The sequence below is a fragment of the Paramisgurnus dabryanus genome, chromosome 7, assembly GCF_030506205.2.
Source record: "Paramisgurnus dabryanus chromosome 7, PD_genome_1.1, whole genome shotgun sequence".
Taxonomy (NCBI): domain Eukaryota; kingdom Metazoa; phylum Chordata; class Actinopteri; order Cypriniformes; family Cobitidae; genus Paramisgurnus; species Paramisgurnus dabryanus.
This window is the reverse complement of record NC_133343.1, coordinates 8,020,790-8,037,734: the sequence shown is the minus strand read 5'-3', so window position 1 is coordinate 8,037,734 and position 16,945 is coordinate 8,020,790. Positions and strand designations below refer to the sequence as shown.

General features: G+C 38.7%; 1 protein-coding gene across 1 annotated transcript in view; it reads left to right on the top strand.

Annotated features, from left to right (window-relative positions):
• myo10l1 (myosin X, like 1) overlaps positions 1-16,945 on the top strand; it is a 65,988-nt gene that overhangs the window by 43,182 nt on the left and 5,861 nt on the right. The window contains exons 15-38 of the mRNA XM_065240236.2: positions 1,439-1,531; positions 1,618-1,686; positions 1,773-1,855; positions 2,073-2,181; positions 2,354-2,434; positions 2,791-2,915; positions 3,000-3,236; positions 5,441-5,696; positions 5,780-6,586; positions 6,896-7,019; positions 7,132-7,375; positions 7,511-7,606; positions 7,696-7,789; positions 7,877-7,932; positions 9,060-9,202; positions 9,997-10,191; positions 10,992-11,149; positions 11,843-11,966; positions 12,068-12,365; positions 12,458-12,665; positions 12,806-12,942; positions 13,020-13,143; positions 15,565-16,041; positions 16,333-16,524. Of these exons, the coding sequence (XP_065096308.1) occupies positions 1,439-1,531; positions 1,618-1,686; positions 1,773-1,855; positions 2,073-2,181; positions 2,354-2,434; positions 2,791-2,915; positions 3,000-3,236; positions 5,441-5,696; positions 5,780-6,586; positions 6,896-7,019; positions 7,132-7,375; positions 7,511-7,606; positions 7,696-7,789; positions 7,877-7,932; positions 9,060-9,202; positions 9,997-10,191; positions 10,992-11,149; positions 11,843-11,966; positions 12,068-12,365; positions 12,458-12,665; positions 12,806-12,942; positions 13,020-13,143; positions 15,565-16,041; positions 16,333-16,524 (4,530 nt within the window). The remainder of the gene's footprint in view (positions 1-1,438; positions 1,532-1,617; positions 1,687-1,772; positions 1,856-2,072; positions 2,182-2,353; positions 2,435-2,790; positions 2,916-2,999; positions 3,237-5,440; positions 5,697-5,779; positions 6,587-6,895; positions 7,020-7,131; positions 7,376-7,510; positions 7,607-7,695; positions 7,790-7,876; positions 7,933-9,059; positions 9,203-9,996; positions 10,192-10,991; positions 11,150-11,842; positions 11,967-12,067; positions 12,366-12,457; positions 12,666-12,805; positions 12,943-13,019; positions 13,144-15,564; positions 16,042-16,332; positions 16,525-16,945) is intronic.

The following is a 16,945-nucleotide window of genomic DNA, read 5'->3' as shown; positions in this document are numbered from 1 at the left end:
GGCCCTAACTATGCACCCTTTATGCACCCTTTACTGTATTTTTCTCTTTTTCATCGCTATCTCTTTTTTCCTCTGAGTTACATAAGTTTCAGCCCCCAATGAGGTTGAGATTAATACTGTTTGATAATATGATTGGATTTTATACTAACCGCAGTACTACATAGTAAAAAAGACGTGTATAACAATTATGTACTTTTTATTTTACTTTGTGTACTTAATTTCTTTAATACATTTTCATTTAATGCCACATTACATACAAAATATATTTTAAATTAAAATACTTTGTATTCAAATGAACATAATATGATGAGAAGAAACATAATATGGTTTTAAAATAATGCAATCATAGGTGTTAAGAACTCGAAATAAGATAAACAAGGGGTGAAATTTGACTTTCTATATGGATGGTAAAGTGTCATGTATTGCTTCTGCATTACATTAGGTAAACAGTTTTTATATTATTGAACTATACAGATGTCATCTATGTACACATCTTGTACTTTGATGTTCGCTAGTGATATGCAGGGCAAAGCCGAAGCATGCTCCCGTTTTCATATGAGATTTAAATGAGACTAAAGCGATCACGAATTCGTGTGCAGATTGGGGATGAATTACAATCTTTAGTGGTGCTTGGCAGACATTTCGGCGGACTAAAGCTTACTGTACCTGAGATTACACGCTAATATTATATAAACTGTAGATCCTGTGTTATTTGCGGAGCATACTTACCGGCAGACTATCAGTGTCCGTGGCCGAGAGAGAGCTGTGTCTGACGGAAAAGAGGTTGCTGAAAGCAGCACAGACCGTGGCAGTGTTTGTGTGGAGAAAAGCGGAGACTTTTGCAACATTTTTGTGTGAATCATCTTTTCTGCTCCATTGGTGTAGCTACGTTTCACTCTTAGTTTATTTCCTTGCAGCTTCGCTCTTTAATGTATCAAACTCACTCGCTGCTGCCTGCAGCTCTGCTCGCTTTGTTGATTTGAGCTACGCGCCGATATATCCGGTAGTGCATGGAATGATCCACTCTAAACTATAATGGGGGGCGCATTCATGCAGATGTAATAATAACGTTCAAACCTTTTATGGGAATATACTGAAAAACACAAAAGATGTTTAAATAGAATTCGTAATTAAACAAAATTATGATAGTTTTCTGGGAATCTTGATGATAAGCAGGGGCAAAAAGTGGCAGCTCACCAAGTACACCCCTGCATTTTGGGGCCCCTTGGTAAGGCGGGGCCCAAGGCAACTGCCGACCTTTGCCTAATGGTAAGTCCGCCCCTGTGCATTGCAAACCTCTACAAAAGGGAGTGGTGGCCCTGTATTATTGTCACATTAATACATTCATCCATACAAAATGCAGTTTGATTTAGTATTACAGTTGTTTACAGTTTCAGGTTTGTATTGACTATCATGTTTATTTAATGTGTTTGTGCAGAAACTGGGCATGTTAGCTTTGATTAACGAAGAGAGTCGATTCCCAAAAGGCACTGACTTTACGCTGCTGGAGAAACTACACAGTAGACACTCTGTAAGTTGTATCTTCATCATTTTCAATGCTTTTACCGTGATAACTTAAAAATGTTCAGGAAAAGCACATCCATTTTTTTTCCACAGACAAATCCCTACTATGTGAAGCCCAGACTGGCAGACCATCAGTTTGGTATTAAGCATTATGCTGGAGAGGTATGACAGAGAGAGTGTTAATGTTTGATGTATTTCAGTGGCACCATTGTTTTTCTTGTTTTCCCTAAATCTGTTCCTCTCTGCAGGTCTTGTATGATGTGAGAGGGATTTTAGAGAAGAACAGAGACACATTTCGAGATGATATCCTGAACATGCTGAAGGATAGTCGGTAAGATGCACAAATGTACAAACATATCATTGTGAGACAGTTATGCTCTTATGTACACACACACACACACACACACACACACACACACACACACACACACACACACACACACACACACACACACACACACACACACACACACACACACACACACACACACATGCATGTTGCATTTGTGAATACCTGTGAGTAATTATTTGTGTGTGTGTGTATGCAGACTGGATTTCATCTATGATTTGTTTGAGCAAGTGAGCAGCAGAAACAGTGAGGAGACTCTTAAGATGGGCACGGCCAGAAAAAAGCAAACCGTCAGCTCTCAGTTCAGAGTGAGTTTTAACTGACACAAAAACCTATTTAACCTCTTTGAAAACCCAGCTGAAGTCATTTTTTGTGAAGGACATTTAGTGAAATATAACATTGATATCTTGTTCTCAAACAATAAATCACTTCACATAAGACTTTTCAATCTTTTGATTGGTTGTCTCACTTGACACTCAGGACTCTCTTCATTCCCTAATGGCCACTCTCAGCGTGTCCAACCCATTTTTTGTGCGTTGCATCAAACCCAACATGGATAAGGTGAGAACAACCAGATCAACCAATGAGACGCCTGAATATTAGTAATGGCAAGACTGCTCAATAAAAACAGTAAGCGGGGCTTTGACCACGTACAGATAAAATGTATTTTATTTAAATGTATTATGTTATGGAAGCCAAATCAAGTGTATACTTGATTAAGTGCTTGACAAGTGAATACCTACCTACTTTTAGTACTTTTGGATAAAGCATTACCCAGCAAGCAATTTTGGCTTTAAAAGACGTCTAATAACATGACTGCTATTGCTTGCTCGGTAGCAACTCAACGCTAGTTCAATAATATGCTATTTCTCACACATTATATATTTATTAATTCATTCCTTTGTGCTCCCCTATAGAACCCAAGCAAGTTTGACCCAGATGTGGTTCTGAATCAGTTGCGCTATTCTGGTATGCTGGAAACGGTGAAGATCCGCAGAGCTGGATTTCCCGTCCGGCGCACATTTAAAGATTTCTTTAGCAGGTATTGTGATATCACACACAACTTTAGTTTCTAGTAGCTTTGCATTTTTTTCAGAGGGTTAATTGTTATGTTTCTGTACATCAGGTACAAAATCATTCTTAAAGAGAAAGAAAAGGCAGCCGTGGCCTCCAGTGGAGATGAGAAGAAGAATAGCACAGATCTGCTGACGCGCTATGACTGGACCAAGAAGGGATGGCAGCTTGGGAAAACCAAAGTGTTCTTAAAGGAGCCCCTAGAACAGAAGCTGGAAAAGGAAAGAGATGAAGTGCGGAGTAAAGCTGGACTCGTCATACGAGCCTATCTTCTGAGATACACCGCTAGGTGTGTGTGTGGGGGGGATTTCTTGCTTTGTGCATCAAATTAATTTGCTGACGATTCACTGACTTCATTCATTTGTAAGTAAATTTAGCTGTGGTCAGGTTTCTAGTAATAGGGTAAAGTATTTTGCTCATTTGCTCAGATGCAAAACCCTCTAAGTGCGTCTGATGTTTTCTTGTAAATGGGCATGTTTTATCAGATTTTTAACATTTTCCTACCAGCTTTTTTTGATGCCAGCCAACGCCATCATTTTTCATGATTTTCATAAAAGTTTAATGTCTTTCAGTAAATTTTCTTCTTTAAATATATAAACATACAAAACATCAAACAAAAGAACAGACCTTCTGATTACAAACAAAAAATCCTAGCATCATTTGGTCTCTTTTTTCATCCTATCTTCATTGGTTCTCTTCTATCACCTCTCAAATATGGGTAGGCTTCTTTAAAAATACTAACTTCTGAGCAAAAAGCTAAGATAATTGCATTTTTGTAAAGGCTTTTGTTAGAGATTAGATTCAAAACAAAGAGTTTTTACTGTTTTTGAATCAGTGGATGCTTCATTGTTATATAAGTTGTGTAAGAGTGCCACCTAGTGGAAATAGTGGAAATATGGATTGCCGTACTCGTCATGGGCAGGGAAGCGTTTTCTTTATGGAGTTAATGGCACCTTAAAGATTTGATTTGACAGGAAATATGTCGGGAAGCTAAAGTGTAGGAAGACGTCAATTTTTTATACTTTTTTTTAGTGTACATGCCAAACTGTACATTTTGAATTTTATCAGTTTATCAGTTTATATATATTCTGAATGCAAAAAATGACTTTGTTACTAAGTGTTTTTGTTTTGTTTTCAGTAAAAATATTTAAAATGACCTAGGAAAATAAGTTTTTAGACAAAAAATGTAACCTTCAAGTAAATTAGTGCCCAAAACAAACATAAAACATTCTCTTGAAATAATTGTACTTTTTTCATAAACGCCCAAAACAAACAAAAAACATTCTCTTGAAATAAGTTAACTTTTTTCATAAACACTTAATTCAAGGCAGATTTTTTTGCTTGTTTAAAGACTTATTTTCCTAGGTCATTTTGTTCATCAAGAAAATGCACTGAAAAAAATTATTTTTAAGAAAAAAAAATCTTTTTTGTCTTGTTTCTTAGTAAAAAATCTACAAATTCTTAAATTAAGATGCTTTTTCTTAATGAACAAAATGACTCAAGAAATTAAGTCTAGTTTTTAGACCAAAAATATAAAATTTAAGTGATTTTGTGCATAAAACAAGCATAAAAAATCTGCCACTTGGGTAAGCAAAAAAATCTTGAAAATTTTTCTTAAACACTAAATTTAAGAAAAAATCTAGACAAATTTGCCTACCTCATTGGCAGATTTTGTTTTGCTTGTTTTATGGACAAAATCACTTAAATTTGACATTTTTGGTCTGAAAACTAGACAAATTTTCTTGGGTCATTTTGATGATCAAGAAAAAGCATCTTAATTTAAGAAATTTGTAGACATTTTTACTGAAAACAAGACAAAAACACCAAGTAAGAGTCATTTTATGCAGTGCTCAAATCTTCACTGCAAACAAATTATTTTCAAGAAAAAAATTCTTAGTATTTTTTTTTTTTGTTTTCAATAAAAATATCTAAAAATTCTTAAATTAATATGCTTTTTCTTGATGAGCGAAACGACCCAAGAAAATAAGTCTCGTTTTTAGACCAAAAATATCAAATATAAGTGATTTTGTGACAAGCAAAACATCTGCCAAAGGGATAAGCAATTTTTTCTTGAATTTTCTTGAATTTAGTGTTTTTAGATATTTTTATTGAAAACAAGACAAAAATACTAAGACATTTTTTTCTTGAAAATAATTTTTTGCAGTGTAACATATTAATACTAAAAGGAAAATCTTTAATTTTGATTACATGGGGCCTTTAAGGTTGTGGCGGAATAAACATCTTTTGTGTGATATTTTAGCTTTTAACTAAATATGGTAACTTATTCTAGTACTGTCATAATCAGCTGTGATAAATTATCTGCACCAAGTATGTTTCATCTGCTTTTACACATGAAACAGTTACAGCCAATGTGATTTCGGTAGGGGTGGAGCTACGGAGCATGATACCACAGTAGAATACAAAACCAAATTTACATGCTTACGATCACGTCATGTTTTGTAAAGCCGCTTGTACTCTATTTCCTTGCTACAGAAAGAACTTTAAAAAGGCTCGGGCCAGCATTATGACAATTCAGAAGAACTATCGCGCTCATCTCTATCGGCGGCGGTTTCTACGAAAACGTTCAGCCGCACTGGTCCTTCAGAAACACAGGCGAGGGCAGGTGGCCCGAGGAGTCTGTCGCAAACTACGAGAGGAGAAGAAGAAGAGAGAGGAGGAGGAGACGAAAAAGAAGGAGGAAGAGGAGAAGAAAACCAATGTGAAGGAGGGAGAGAAAGAAACAGCACAGGTAAGACAAGCTCTAGTGTTTAATGTTACAATTATAAACAGTATTCTTTTTTTATTAACCCCACCTCACTCTCTTTTTCTCAGTCTCCACAATCCATAGAGGAGGAGACCCGGCAGATGGAGGAGATCCTGCGTTTGGAGAGAGAGATCGAACGTCTACAGAAGCAAAGAGAAGACGGCGTGTCCATGCTGTGCGAGACCTCAAGACAGGAACTTTGTTTACGTCGTGATGCTGAGGCCTTGCGTCAAAAAAAGCAGGCTTCCCGTGCCGCCACGGAATTCCTCGACCTGCTAGACACCGGAGGACCAGAGGTCATCCCTGGTGAACCTAAACAATCCACCTCCAGACCGACAACCACCACTGAGGAAGAGGTAGATGAAGGCTTCCATGCCGAGGAAGAGTGCATTCCACTGCAGGAGTTCCCTCCTCCAATAGAAGGTCCTGTAGATCAGGAGATCTTAGCTACTCTGCCACCTCCACCTCCTGACTTTGCCGAGGGCATGGTGGCACCGTCCGCTCCCAACCTTCCACCTGGGGCTCCTCCCCCACCTCCTCCACCACCTCCGCCTCCTCCTCCACCACCTCCTCCTCCACTCCCTGGTGAAACCAAACAGGAACCTCCAAAGCCTGCTGAGTCAAAAACAGTTGATGATGCAAAAAAGGAGGCAGAGGACGTGGATCGCACCAGCAAGCTGACCGCAGCCGAATCTCTACCGGACACAGAGGAACCCATCTATAGCCAGGTTGAGACAGGTGATGGCGAGTCAGACTATGACCAGGATGAGCTGGAGGACGGACAGAGCAGCACTGCAGCGATGGACGGAGAACACGCACGCAAATCTACCTGCACCAACGCAAGCCAGGAGTCCTACAACCGTAGTTCAGATTCAGTGAGTTGGCAATGCTCCTGAAAACCACCCTTAAGTTCCCAACACATATGCTGATATAGTTTCGTGGAACCATAAAAGTTTAATAAACGTACTTGTCTATGTTAAAGGAATAGTTCGCTGAAATATGAAAATATTTAATCTTGTGACCAGCTTTCATTTGAGTGTTTTGGCATGAGACACGCAAGAACCAATGAGATTTGGAGATATCGATGTGCCGCCCTATTTAAATTTACAGTGCTTTTTATTACCAGGTTCAAATAAGATTTTAAATCCTATTTTGACCATTCGTCCTTTCTGTGTCTGTCCCAGTATGCCGACAGTGATGAAGATCATGACGGTGGTGCAGACACAGACGAGGAGGTGTCCAATGGTAGAGTCAACATCTTGAATGGGAACGGACCTCCATATTTCCACAGTTACCTTTACATGAAAGGTAAGAAATCGCGTGATGACATCATCACGTACCCCTAAACATCATCAGATTTTAGGAAGAATTGTGTCTATTACATGCATCATAGAGAAACATGCTTACATTCTCTCCACAGCCGGTCTGATGATCCCGTGGCGCAGGCGTTGGTGCGTTCTGAAGGACGAAACCTTCATGTGGTTTCGTTCCAAGCAGGAGTCTTTAAAGTCGGGCTGGCTGTATAAAAAGGGAGGAGGTTTGTCCACGCTCTCCCGCAGGAACTGGAAAATGCGTTGGTTCGTCCTGCGTGACACCAAACTCATGTATTACGATAATGACAGCGAAGAGAAGCTGAAAGGGACCATCGACATCCGCTTTGCCAAGTATGAATTTGTGGAATGCAATTCAGTAATGTGATATCATTAGGTGGTGGTTTTAAATTATGATGTATGCGTTGCTGTGCCGTTATGTTGTAAACTGTTATTTGTAACTAAAGAATTTGTTTGCTCTATTTCCAGAGAGATCGTGGATAATCATGAGAAGGAAAATGCTCTGAACATCGTGACAGATGAGAGAACGTACCAGGTGTTTGCCGAGTCGCCAGAGGACGCCAGGTATGCCGACAGCATCAACTATCATGCTTGAGAAACAAATCAGTTTTTTTTCATATCGTCACTACAACTGTTTGCTCTATTACACTTAGCGGCTGGTTTAACGTGTTGAGTCGGGTCGCCACCGCCTCACCAGAGCAACTGCTGGAGATGTCTCACGAACAGGCCAACCCGAAGAACGCTGTGGTCTGTGTTCTCATCCTCCATGTAAAGCTTTCATGGTAAAAACTCACATGCCTATGACAAAATCTGTTGTTGGTTTCTCTCTCTCAGGGCACATTGGATGTTGGACTAATAGACTCGGTGTGTGCTTCGGATAATCCCGACAGGTAAGGTTGTGTTTTATAAAATTCATCTGTAAACACTGGCTATGAAATGACATCTGTAGGTTGTAAAAGTGAAAATACTGCAGCGCTAAATGACCAATAGAGAAATTTTTCTCGAATGCTACAGTAATAAGCATCTTATGTCTTACAGTATATAATTTTAAAGGAATATTCCATTTTCTTAAAAGAAAAATCCAGATAATTTACTCACCACCATGTCATCCAAAATGTTGATGTCTTTTTTTGTTCAGTCGAGAAGAAATTATGTTTTTTGAGGAAAACATTGCAGGATTTTTCTCAATTTAATGGACTTTAATAGAGCCCAACATTTAATACTTAACTCAACACTTAACAGTTTTTTTCAACGGAGTTTCAAAGGACTATAAACAATCCCAAACGAGGCATAAGGGTCTTATCTAGCAAAACGATTGTCATTTTTGACAATAAAAATAACAAATATACACTTTTAAAGCACAATTTCTCGTTTAAATCCGGTCGTGATGCGCCAACGTGACCCCACGCAATACGTCATGACGTCAAGAGGTTACAGAGGACGAACGCGAAACTCCGCCCCAGTGTTTACAAGTGTTAAGAACGAGGACCGTTCCTACGTTGTTGTATGTCAACTGATACTAATTAATGTCTTTGTGTCAGTTTATTGTTTACAATGGTCCGCAAATGTGCGTTTTATATATGTAACACGTGACCTCTCTACGTCACTACGCATTTACGTTAGGTCACGCTGGACCGGATTTAGACGAGAAGTTGTGCTTTAAAAGTGTATATTTGTTATTTTTATTGTCAAAAATAAAAATCGTTTGGCTAGATAAGACCCTTATGCCTCGTTTGGGATCATTTAGAGTCCTTTGAAACTCCGTTGAAAAAAACTGTTAAGTGTTGAGTTAAGTGTTAAGTGTTGGTGTCTACTAAAGTCCATTAAAATGAGAAAAATCCTGCAATGTTTTCCTCAAAAAACATAATTTCTTTCCGACTGAACAAAGAAAGACATCAACATTTTGGATGACATGGTGGTGAGTAAATTATCTGGATTTTCCTTTTAAGAAAATGGAATATTCCTTTAATATTATCATTTTATCTCTGGTGTAAAAATTATGTTTTCTCCCCATTAGGCCTAATTCATTTGTGATCATCACGGCCAATCGTGTGATTCACTGTAACTCAGACCTGCCGGAGGAAATGCATCACTGGATCAGTCTGTTGCAGAAACCCAAAGGAGAATCCAAGAGTGATGGACAGGAGTTCCTGGTCAGAGGTGGGCTTTTACTTTAAACCATAGTCAGCATTCAAAGTGGACATTATTATCTGTTTTTGTGCTACAACTTTTAAACTTCTTAAAAGGTACCCTGACTATGAAGACCTTTATGCTTTAATACTTTATATTTGCCTACTACTACTAAAATTCATTGAAAGAAACATTAAATATTTTCATTACTTAAAAAAACCCAACATGTAATACAAATTTTATCCTATAGAGGCCGCCATTAGGTTTCACCTCCTGAAATTGATAACGCATAATGATTGTTGTGAAATATTATACAGTTAACTTTAGTAAATTCTATGGTAGCTTTCCCGCACACACATTCTTACCTCTTTGATTTTCTTTCCTTAGTGTTTTCTGTTTTATTTGTAATTTATGTTAATCTGTGAAATGACTAAATAGGAGACCTGATGGTGTATTTTTAATGAAATGCAAACCAAATGCCGCCACCTGCTGTCTGTTTGCGTTTATAACGCTCTTTTTCTATTTCACATTATTTTATAATCTAACCATTTGACATCATGTATAGTGACGAAAAACAAAATGATAGCCTACAGCCCGATTACATAGTTTTTTTCCAAGTTTATTAAAACTATGACATTTGTACTGTTTTTATTTTCACATTCATATTGCCAAGTGTAAATCTATTAAACCATACATGTATTTATAACCGGCGTACCTTTCAAGCCCTAATATTTACAAATAAAGTGTTATCATTATCATGTTGCCACCACCTAAAGGTTAAGCAAAACCTCAATGTACTGTATGTTTGTTTGTGTTTGATTCAGGTTGGCTGCACAAAGAGATGAAGTCTGGGGCCAAGAGTTCTGCTCTTAAACTGAAGAAACGCTGGTTCGTCTTAACCAGCAACTCTCTGGACTACTTCAAGTCATCTGAACGCAACGCATGCAAGATGGGCACTCTGGTTTTGAATAGCTTGTGCTCTGTGGTCCAGCTCGAGGAGAAAAAGTTTAAAGAGACAGGTGACCAGCAAAAAGTATTATATATGGTTATATTTTAAATCATTTTAATAATTTGGTACTCATTGTCATGGATCACAAAATGCTACAGGCCATTACAATGTAATATTTTTCTGTAAACTTGCCTTATAAAGACACTAACTGTGTCCCCATAAATCATGGTAATAGCATAGTTAACATGTCATTATACACTATTCATGTACCCTTAAACCACATTTGCAAACCCCCCCCCCCCCATACACACACATGCATGACTGTCAACACTGTTACTCTACAGCCCTTTATACACAGAGATTATGGAAAATACACGGAATACTGCCAATGATTTTCCAGAATCTGTGAGTGTGTGCATTCACACACATACCGTTTAGATCCCGTAAAGACATGTGACGTATTTAGTAGATTTTTTCCACAGCAATGTTACTAGGTCCTCTTTACGGGAGCGATACCAGAACACTTACAGGACGTGTTTGTGTTCCCACAGAAGCCTCTTTGCCAATTTTATGGAAATTGTCTGGGAAAGGGTGCTGTGTGAATGGGGTTTCCCTTGGTAACAGAGGTTGACGGTAACAGAATTGACAATGATTTTCAGCTATATAAGACCAATTTACAAAAAAATATTATATTGTATGGCCTGTAGCATTTTGTGATCCACAACAAAGCGTTCCAAATATTTGAAAAATTAAAAATATAACCATTTAAAAAAGCAGAAAAGATAATGAATTTGGACACCAAATGTACATGCAATTACTTTGTAAAATCTTCTATAAACTCGGTTTACTTCTTGCTGATCTGGATTGCAGGTTACTGGAACATCATAGTTCATGGTCGTAAACATTCTTATCGTCTGTACACCAAGATGCTCAATGAGGCAATGCGCTGGGTATCTGCCATTCAGGGTGTCATTGAGAATAAACCACCCATTGAAACACCCACCCAGCAGCTCATAAGAGACATCAAGGTAAAGATACTTGGACTGTTAACTCTTTCCTGCCAGCGTTTTTTTTCTTCTTAAAGTTGGAAGCCAGCGCTAACATTTTTAATGATCTTCACAAAAGTTTATGCCTTCCATAAAATGTTTTTTTATATATATATATATATATATATATATATATATATATAAACATACAATATATAAAATGAAAAACCAGACCCTCTGCTTTCAAACAAACAAACAAAAACGTTTCATCATATCTTCGTTTGTTCTCTTTTTATCCCCTCTCAATTATGGATAGGTTTCTTAAAAAAAAATCAAATTTTGAGCAAATGATATTTGCATTTTTATAGAGGACTTTTGTTAGAGATCAGATTCAGAGCAATGACCAAAACATACACAGAGTTTTTACTGTTTTTGAAGTCATGGATACTTCAGTGTTTTATAAGTTGTGTAAGAGTGCCACCTAGTGGATAATAGCGAAAATATGGATTGCCGTAAAAACCTGTAATTGACAGAGAAGCGTTTTCTCTTAATTAACAAGATAACTTGTCAATGATGGGAAAGAGTTAAATTTATTAAAGCTATTTTTAGCTTTTATGTTTTGTTATGTGCATTTCCTGGGAATTGAACTTATTACCTTTTGTAAGCACCTTGCTCTACCATTTAAGCTACTTACAAGCCCTATTATGACTATCTTAATGTTTGACACTTGTACAGGAGAACAGTGTGAACTCTGAGGCTGTGGAACAAATGTATCGTCGAAACCCCATCCTTAGATATACCCAGCATCCCTTGCATTCACCTCTCCTGCCTTTGCCATACGGAGAGGTCAGCGAACCTTGTAAGTCTATCTCAGCTTCATTTCATAAACTTAACATGTATTTGTATCCTTTTTTTGACATTTTCTCACATTTTACTGACATTCGATTCTTCTCTCCAAAGTGCAAAAGGAGAAGGGATACGGAAGCCTGCAGGATGAGGCAGTGAAGATCTTCAACTCGCTTCAGGAGATGGAGATAGTCTCAGACCCTGTCCCCATCATCCAGGGCATCCTGCAGACCTGCCACGACCTGCGGCTGCTGAGAGACGAGGTGTACTGTCAGCTGATCAAACAGACCAATCACGTGCCCCAACCCAACAGTCCGGCGAACCGCGCCCACTGGCACCTTCTCACCTGCATGAGCTGCACCTTCCTGCCTAGCCGTGCCATCCTGCGATACCTCAGATTCCACCTAAAAAGGTAATTGAGAAGCACCCTGCTCTTTTTCTTAAATAATTCCATTTTGTGGGTCACCCCCTTCATTTTTGGCATCTCTTGTAAAAATATTTTAGGGTAAGGGAGCGCTACGCTGGCACAGAGATAGAGAAGTATGCACATTTCATTGGTGAGACCCTGAAGAAGACAAAGACCAGGGAGTATGTGCCCTCTCAGGAAGAAATCGCCGCCCTGCTGATCAGGCAGGAAATGACAACTACTGTATATTGCCATGGAGGGGGATCTTGCAAGATATCCATCAACTCGCACACAACAGCCGGAGAGGTAAGATGTCGGCTGTATTGCTGACCAAGCCTCTTCTCTTTGTGCATTGCTTTGTATTTTCCTTGCTTTGTAAATGAGACAGCACACACAGCATGTTATAATGAAAGTTAACCATATATTTTAAATGTTACCGTATCAAGGTGGTAGAGAAACTGATTCGTGGTCTGGCGATGGAAAACAGCAGAAACATGTTCTCACTGTTTGAGCACAACAAGGTGGAGAGTCGGGCCATGGAGAGCCGTGTCATTGTGGCAGATGTTCTTGCCAAGTTTGAGAGGTAAACCATGACAATTTATCACAAAAAAAACATGTTATGGCATTTTTATTTTTATAAATGCTGCTTTGGGCCCTTAGGTTGGCAGGTGGTGAGGAAGAGGATGACGATGGTCCCTGGAGGCTGTATTTTAAGCTCTATTGTTTCCTGGATGTTGAAAGCATGCCTAAAGAGGGAGTAGAATTTGCCTTCATGTTTGAGCAGGTGAACAGCAAAAGTATATTTAGTTTAACAATCAGAGCATTATTAAAATGACATTTTAATTTAAAAATGTTGTTAAAGCAACAGTAGCTGTGTTTATTATCCTATAAATTGCGCAAATTGAAAAAGCAATTTTTTGCGGCCAATGGAAACATGGCAATTTCGCAAATTCATATATATTGCTAAAAAGATTTTACGCTTGGGTGACTCTGAAAGGCAAATCTAAAAAGGAATATTTCAAAAAACTGCAATGCAAAGTGCTGTTTTTACATTTACAGTTTACTTGAAGTACGTAAAAGTCACTATATCATTCTTTTAAAATTATGCGGTATGTTTGGTCGGAGGACAAGACAGAAGAGCTGTGTTCGACTTCATTTGGTATCACAAGTGATCAAGTCGCACACTGAAATATTTTGTCAAGCAAAAGTAGCTGCGGTTCCATTTCTATTCAAATTGCGCAAATTGAAATAGCGAATTGAAACAATGCTCAATGGAAACACGGCTATTTCCATATATCGCAAAAAAGATTTTCCACTCGGGTGATGTGGTTTTTCAGGCAATTCGAAAAAGGAATATATCACAAAACTGAAATGGAAACCATTAGGTGTGATCGAGATCATCCGGCGCTGCGCAGACCGATCGTCAAAGATTGCCGCTTGCAGTCGTGGGAGTAGCAGAAGACGGAGCCATCAAGCCGGATACCTGCTGCTTGCCGTGTTTCCTTTTTTTAATCGCGAATGAAGTGAATTAGATGGTGAATTTGATAAAAACAAACCTTTTATTATAAAACGGTTAGTTCCAATCCTTGATTCTGATTGGTCAATAGGTGTGCTTTATTCACGATAAACCACTGATATGACCGCTTCACCCAACGGTTCTGTTTATCACTGCGCCCTTAGCAACACCCTTAGCAACCACACGTATCGGTTTGTTGTTTTTATTTGAGCTTTCATGCATATTACACATTGGAACACATTTTTGTTCATGGTCAGGGACTATTTTTTTTCTAGCGGAAGGAATGCTTTTTATTGATTTAACTTCATGAAAGTTGCACAATTTGTTTTTTACTTTAATATTGTGTGGTAACCGTTTTATAAAAGCAATAAGGTACTTGAGGCAAGTGCTGTATCGTGAATAAGTAACGGCTGACATTTTATAGCGAATATTTTTATTGCTGCTTTTTTCCTGTTATAAAAATATGAATTTATAATGTTTATTAGTTGAAGTGAAGGTTGGATCGCATGAAACGCACGTGATTGTTGTCACGGTTACCCTCGAAATGCTCCCGCGGTACTTTTAAACCATACATAAGTCGGACAAAATTAGTAACCGGCATGCACTGCTTTAAGTCAGCCGCCGATCGGTCTGCGCAGCGCCGCATAAGGTTGAATACACCTATTGTTTTCGCATTTACAGGTCACCTGACGTGCTTAAGTCACATGATCATTCTTGTCAAATGGCGTCGTATGTTTGGTTGGTACGTTTTAGTCGCATAACATCGGTTAATGGAAGTGGCATCATTTCTCAATAGTTTTTTGTCGACATTTAAAAAATAACGTTAAAGTTTTGCACAAATATTTAATGGAAACGCAGCTAGAGTTTAAAGAGAATACTTTAAAATATATAGTAATTTACTTTCATCAGTTACAACACATTATTGTAATGTAACATTGTAATGTAAACATCATTACATTAACATTATAACAATGAAGTGTTCCTGTAGCTTAACAGGCTAGGTTCGATTTTTAAATAACACACAAACTGATAAAAAAGAAAAGCTAGTGGAGTCGCAGAAGCCCCTCCCTTGATGCGATTTTCTGCATGAATGTCTTAATGACTAGAATACCACACAAGGCTTTCACATGCGAATGAAGCGAGTAAAATCAAAATGTTCAAGCGGCAAACTAGACGCGGTAGACACGAATTTGACGTCTCAAATGCGGCTGTGTGAACCCACAGTAAAAATATATAAACATACAAATATTTCAAATGAAAGAATAGACCCTCTGCTTTCAAACAGACAATAAACAAACAAACAAAACGATTCATCCTATCTATATTTTTTTCTCTGCTTATAAACTAAATATGGGTATTTTTCTTTAAACATACATTTTTTTGCAAAAAGCTGAAATAATTGCATTTTTGTGAAGGAATTTTGTTAGAGATCAGATTCAGAATGAGTACCAAAACATATACAGTTTAAAATTAGTAAAATTGTTTTGGCTTCAGTTTTTTCATAAATTGGGTAAGTGCATCCATCTAGTGGATAATCACGGTATTGCATATAAATTCATCAGGAACACGTTTTTTATGCAAATGTTTTCTCTTAATTGATAACTCGTAGTAATAGTCTGTTTTTCTTTTCATTGCTCATGCTGTCTCTCTATCTGACGTTCACTCTCTCTTTTTTCACATTTTTCTAAGGCTCACGAGAGTCTCATCAGTGGTCATTTTCCCGCCTCTGAGGAGACCCTCCAGCACTTGGCGGCCCTGCGCTTACAGTACATCCACGGCGATGTGGCCCGTACACCCTGGAGCCTGAGCAGCGTGTACCCGGTCGGGCGTCTCCGAGCGCGGATCTTTCAGTCCACTAAAGCAGGGGTCGCTGGCGCACAGGCTGGTATCTCAGGGCCAGGAGGTCATACTTTAGAAAGACGTAAGCCCAACTTCCTGGATGGAACCCTGAGACGCAGCTTAAAGACCGGGTCGACGAAGAAACAGCGTGTGGAGGAGGAACAGATGCTGGAGATGTTTGTGAAGGAAGAGATGTCGGCCACTCTCACAAGTGTGTTGGAGAAATGGAGTCGCCTGCAGGGGATGCCTCAACACCAGGCCATGCTCAGTTACATGACCATCATCAAAGAGTGGCCGGGATATGGATCAACACTGTTTGATGTGGAGGTGCTGATCATTTAAGACTCAAAATATCCTTAAGAAAAGACCAGGTTACCTTTAACTGATGTTCCTGTTGGGCTTTATTATCAGGAAGTGGTTCCACAAATGTATTGCCGGAAAATTCTTATGTGGCCCTGTCTGTGAAATCCAGGCTTAAGTCTCGTAACGATAAAAAGAATTTGCATAATATTACTGTAGCAATTTGCTGTAAATGCAATGTTAAGTCTTGGTATTTGTCTAGTGTCAATAATCAGCATAATAAATTGTGTATGTGTGTTCTCATGTGTCTATGTGCAGTGTAAGGAGGGGGGCTTTCCTCATGACCTGTGGTTGGGTGTAAGTGCTGAAAACGTCTCGGTGTACAAACGTGGTGATCCCAAACCACTTGAGACCTTCCAGTACGAGCACATCGTTTTCTTTGGAGCACCTCAGCCCAGCACATACAAAATCATTGTTGATGAAAGAGAGATGTTCTTCGAAACGCCTCAGGTAACCGACGACAACATATACATTTGGAAAAAAATGGTCCCTAGCTGTTAAATAACTGTACGTTCACACCGCCACAGACTTAAGCTTTCAAAGTTACCGGAAGTCATTCATTTACAATGGAAGCTAGCTTCTCTCAGCTGCAAGGAGCGTCAAATCCATCTGCGTCGCGTTTTGAGCGACCAGAGCGTCAATCAGAAAGTTGAAAGAAGCTCAACTTTATGGTAATTAGCTATTACACGGGTCAGCAGCAAGCAGCGGTAAAATGCCAGCAACCATCGGAATATAGCCTAGACGTTTTTGATAGCTGATTCTGGAGAAACATACGATGTAAACTTTCATTCCTACAAAAACATTAGTTCCGAGAAACAGAATTCAGAGCGGCCAAAGCATCAATAAGCTTCCCTGTACTTTTTTACAAGCG